The sequence below is a fragment of the Lipotes vexillifer genome, unplaced genomic scaffold, assembly GCF_000442215.2.
Source record: "Lipotes vexillifer unplaced genomic scaffold, Lipotes_vexillifer_v1.1 scaffold251, whole genome shotgun sequence".
NCBI lineage: Eukaryota > Metazoa > Chordata > Mammalia > Artiodactyla > Lipotidae > Lipotes > Lipotes vexillifer.
In genome coordinates this window covers 596,339-601,534 of record NW_006770868.1, presented here as the reverse complement: position 1 = coordinate 601,534, position 5,196 = coordinate 596,339, and the positions used below count along the sequence as shown (strand labels likewise).

Below are 5,196 nucleotides of genomic sequence, written 5' to 3'. Positions count from 1 at the left end.
AGAGTGGGGACCCCCGGGGTCTTTCTTTTAAAAAGCAGCGCCAGGGAGGGAGGAGGGGAGCCTAAGTTACAAGTGGGGGGGAGGCTACTAGTGAGGGGAGTGGAACCAATTACTAGAGGGGCAGAGGACAAGGAGAAGGGAACCTTTCAGGAATGAGGGACACAGGAGAGGCTGGGGGTCAATTTTACAATAAGAGCGAGACCTGGGGGTGAAACTTACACAAGAAGGGAGAAGCGATAAAAGGGGAGAAGTGTAAAATTAACGAGGGTGGGGGTGGGGAATGAGGCTGCCGCTCTCCTCTGGAACTGAGCCCCCAGATCTCGGTTCCACAGTCTGCGGTGGAAGCCGTTGGCTCCCCCAAAGTCCGCGCCTTCGAGGGTCCCGCGAACGTCCCGGAAACTGCCCGCCCGGGGCGTGCGCCCCCAGCCCCACTCACCCGGCTCCCCCGCCGCCGGCGCCGCTGCGGCCGCATCTGCAAACTCCGGGGCCGGCTGCTGCGGCTGCTGCTCGCCCTGGTCCTCCTCCGAGTTGATGTGTTGGGGTTTCGCCTGCTTGCGCCTCGACATGGTGCGAGCATCGGGGCGCCTGGAGAGCCGCGGTTATTTGCCCACTCCGCCACAAATTCCTGGAGTTGGGAAATTTACCCCCCTTCGGCCGGAACGCGCATGTCCCAGTAATTATTATTATCAATAATGCATTGCGATTTATCATGAGCCCTGACAGCTGATTGGCCTGGGTCCAAGACCTCAGAGATCATTTAAATAAGACCTCATTGATCAGGGAGGGGCGAGGCATTCTGGGCTTTGTAGTCCGGCCCTACAAGCGACAAAGGCGTGTTCATCGGGGGAGAGCAACTAATTAGCATCCGGGCTCAGATTGGCTGGATCGTGGACGAAATCCGAGGGGGACCCATCCTCGCTTCAGCTATCTGAATCCTCGGAGAGAAAAAGAAAAATGATTGTGTATTTACTAAAAACTTGGAGCTTCCGTAACAGTTTTGGAACGAGCGTATTTGGTAGTGTGCTCCAAAAATTACTTTTGTAAGGTTGATATCCTCGCAAGCCGGGGAGGAAGGTCTTTTCAGTGAAATATTTTGGCTCAGTGTTTACATCTACCAAACAACAAAAAAACAAAAACAAAACAAAACAAAAAACTGAGATTTGACCCGTGTCCCCTCCCATCTCCTTTTTCACTGAAATGTTTAAATTGAGTCTGGAGGTATCTGAAGAATGGTAAACGGTGGTATATTCAACCTTCCCACCCCATTTCAACTCTTAAGGTAGCCTTCAAATTTCAGATTATCCCCTCACCATGATTTATTTCCTTTAAATGCCAAATAATAACCTCCAGGATTCATACTCAAAAGGTTTGGTTTACTGTCACAGTGCAGACCTTGATTTTTGGTTTGGGTTTTGGGTTTTTTTTTTTTTTTATTTAAAATGACTGGATACTAAATATAGAAAAGGTAGATTAAAAGCAAGTATAGTCAGAGATAATATCAAAACAAGGAGCGACTGCACTTTTTCCCCACAAGCCATAAATGTCTGATAACATCATTTTATTACTGAGACAATTCTCTTACATCTCCCATGGATCAGCAATGGGCATTGTCATAGTAACTGGGTGTTGCCAAACTAATCATTATCGGAATTTTTTGCAATATGGACTTTACTATGGAAAAGATGTGTAGTTTAAAGTGATTGCATCATCCTGACATGGAGATGCCTGGAATTTTCTAAAATTGTGTGTGTGTGTATAATATTATATGTATACACACCTCTACAGTAAATCTCTATGTATTTTATTCCATTAACTGCCTTGCATGATGTAAATGCTCAATAAATGTTGAATAAATGATGAAATCTTCAGCCTTCTAAGACTTTGATTAGTGTTTCCCTGGTGCCTCTGGGCATGCGTCTGTATTTAGCATTTACTTCATTGTAAGGAACTGTGCAATTATAGACCCTTCCTCCACATTTGTGCATTGCATTTTCTTGATTAGTTATTCATCAGCTTCCCAGCTTGTTAGAGTTTCTTGTAAGCTCATCGGGAACGCAAGCAAAATAGAATGCTAAACTGATAAATATGTTCACCTGGGTGTTTGGACAACCCAAGGCAGAAAATAAATCAGCTTGATCATCTTTTTGATATTCATGGCCATCAGTAAAACTTACTGAAGGAAAGAAGGTTAACCTCCAATTTTTGAGTCTTTGTTTGAAAATGCTTGGCATTGTTTTAAGTCCCCTAAACCAAAAAAGATAGAATTACAGTCAACGGCCCAAGTTGGAAAAGTAAGAATTTGGTTTAATAATACATGGAAGCTGTTTAGAATTCTCATACTGAGTAAAAAAGCCAATTAACACCTGCCTCACTGACTAATCTGCTTATATTCCCAACACCTTTTCTGTGTAAGGTACTGTGGTAGATGTAATTTACCAATCTAAATGCATGTGCACTAGGTTTACAGCTCAAGAAATGTTAGTGGTTTAAGGAAAACTTAATTTAAGATATAGTTGTTTATACTTATTTTAGTTGGTGATAGTGAAAACACGATGCCGTTTCTGCTTAGAACAAGGTATTAAAATTATGCCACTTGAGTCTCCAAGTGATAATAATAATAATTAATTGAGCTCCTGGTATGTGCCACAGGCTGCACTAAATGCACACTTTCTCCTTTTATCTTCCAAGAGAGACTGGCATTGTTTTTGTCCATTTTGAAAATGAGGAAACTGAGGTTTAAGGACATGAAATAACTTAATTAAGAAGTGGATGAGCTCAATCCCTAAGCCCGATTTCAAAATTCTTTTATCACATCTCAGTGATTGTCGTTCAGTGGCAGCTGAATATGGACAAGATAGCTAAATAAGTAAAAATTGTGGTAAAAGAAAACATATGTTAAATTAAACCTGTCCTGAAAAATCCACAGTCTGTGGAAATAACTTGTACAGAGAAAGTCAAAAAGTTTTCCCCAAAGGAAAACCTCCCATGAATATTATATTAAGAAAAGAAAGGCACAGTACTCTTTTTGAATCCAACTGATGAGCCAGGAGATAGTAAGCTGGAGGTGAAGTAAGACTCTAGAACAAAGCGGGTGGGGGGGAGTAAATGGTGCACGGCAGGGCAGAAGGCCAGTCCCTAATCCAGGGTAATTTTTTGGATGATTTAATATTCCCTAAAACTAAAAGACCTAGGTGTGATCAGAGTGGGGGGGGGAAGATCATTGTAAAGGATGGTATTAAACTTTGTAATGCCTTTGGTTAGGTGACTGGGTTTATGTGTAATCCAGTCCTTCTCACTGTTTGCCTGGGGCAGAAATTGTCAGAAATTGACTTCTTGTTATATCTTTCCTCAAGCAGTCTATGAACATTGAGGCTTTACTGTGTCTAAGGGAGGCTGGGATACATAATCCCATTTCAGCTTCATTAAAATCCTTTTTTATTCCCATTTCATCCATGGCAAAACAAACTCAAAGCTCCCATCAGCGCCTCGTGGGTACTAACAGTCGTATGCTGAATGTATGAATTCAGGAACTTTCCAGTTAAGGGTATAGGTCTCTGTGGAACTCAGACCTTCCAACTCTGTCCACAAAATCCCACCTCTGCTCTGTTCTGCAAGGGACTTTCTTCCCTTATACTCTTTACGCCTCTTCACCTGCCCACTTCCACTAAGCCTCCAGTCTCAGTTTACATTTTTCTTCCTAAAACTGGCCTTTTCTCATCCAAATTAGAACGGTCTCACCTATTAGTGTCGATCTTCTAGAAGCTGGTTCTTTCCTTTTATAGCATAGTTCAAAGTTTATAATTATAGATCGAATTGTCTATGTATTTATTACTTGTTTTTCACACTGCAGGCTCCACAAGGGCAGACACCTTCACCACTATGTCCTTAGCACTTAGCCACGGTAACAGAACACAGAAATGAATCACAATAAATGAATTTGGAGAATGACTTTAGGGACCTGAATATAAACTAGAGTATTAAGGGACTTCCCTGGTGGCTCAGTGGATAAGACTCCACACCCCCAATACAGGGGGCCTGGGTTCGACCCCTGGTCAGGGAACTAGATCCCACATGCATGCCGCAACTAAGAGTTCACATGCCTGCATGCCGCAACTAAGGAGCCCACGAGCCGCAACTAAGATCCAGCACAACCAAATAAATAAATAAATATTTAAAATAAAATAAAATGGAGTATTAAAAGGCAACTGCCGTTGGTGGAAATGTAAAATGGTGCAACCGTTGTGGAAAATAGTATGGCAGTTTCTTAAAAAAAAAATTAAACGTAGAATTACGGTAGGATCCAGCATTTCCACTTCTGGATATACATCTGGAAGAACTGAAAGCAGGGACATGAAGAGATACTTGTTCACCCAAATTCATAGCAGCATTATTCACAAGAGCTAAAAGGTGGACATAACCCAAGAGTCCCTCAACAAATGAATGGATAAACAAAATGTGGTGTATACATACAATGGAATATTATTCAGCCTTAAAAATGAAAGAAATTCTGGGACTTCCCTGGTGATGCAGTAGTTAAGACTCCAAGCACCCAATGCAGGGGGCCCGGGTTCGATCCCTGGTCAGGGAACTAGATCCCACAGACATGCTGCAACTAAGAATTCACATGCCTCAGGAAAGTAGTCAGCACGCCACAGCTAAGACCTGGTGCTACCAAATAAATAAATAATTTTTTTTTTTTTTTTTTTTTTTGCCGTATGTGGGCCTCTCACTGTTGTGGCCTCTCCCATTGTGGAGCACAGGCTCCGGACGAGCAGGCTCAACGGCCATGGCTCACGGGCCCAGCCGCTCCACAGCACGTGGGATCCTCCCAGACCGGGGCACGAACCCGTATCCCCTGCATCGGCAGGCGGACTCTCAACCACTGCGCCACCAGGGAAGCCCCAATTTTTTTTTTTTAATGAAAGAAACTCTGACTTGCTACAGACTCGATGAACCTTGAAGACATCATGCTAAGGGAAATAAGCCAGTCACAAAAAAGACAAATACTGTGTGATTCCACTTCTATGAGGTACCTAGAGAAGTCAAATTCATGGAGATAGAAATTAGAGGGGTGATTGCCAGGGACTGGATGGAGGGGGAACTGGGGAGTTACTGTTTAATGGGTATATATGGAGTTTCAGTTTTGCAAAATGGAAGGAGCTCTGGAGACTGCACAATAATGCGGATGTTCTTCAT

At 43.0% G+C, this 5,196-nt stretch overlaps 1 protein-coding gene across 1 annotated transcript in view; it reads right to left on the bottom strand.

Moving 5' to 3' along the window:
- Positions 1–667, bottom strand: part of SALL4 (spalt like transcription factor 4) — a 17,568-nt gene extending 16,901 nt beyond the window's left edge. Inside the window, exon 1 of the mRNA XM_007446365.1 lies at positions 437–667. Coding sequence (XP_007446427.1) covers positions 437–566 — 130 coding nt within the window. The 5' untranslated portion in view covers positions 567–667. The remainder of the gene's footprint in view (positions 1–436) is intronic.
- Between the last annotated feature and the right edge of the window lie 4,529 nt (positions 668–5,196).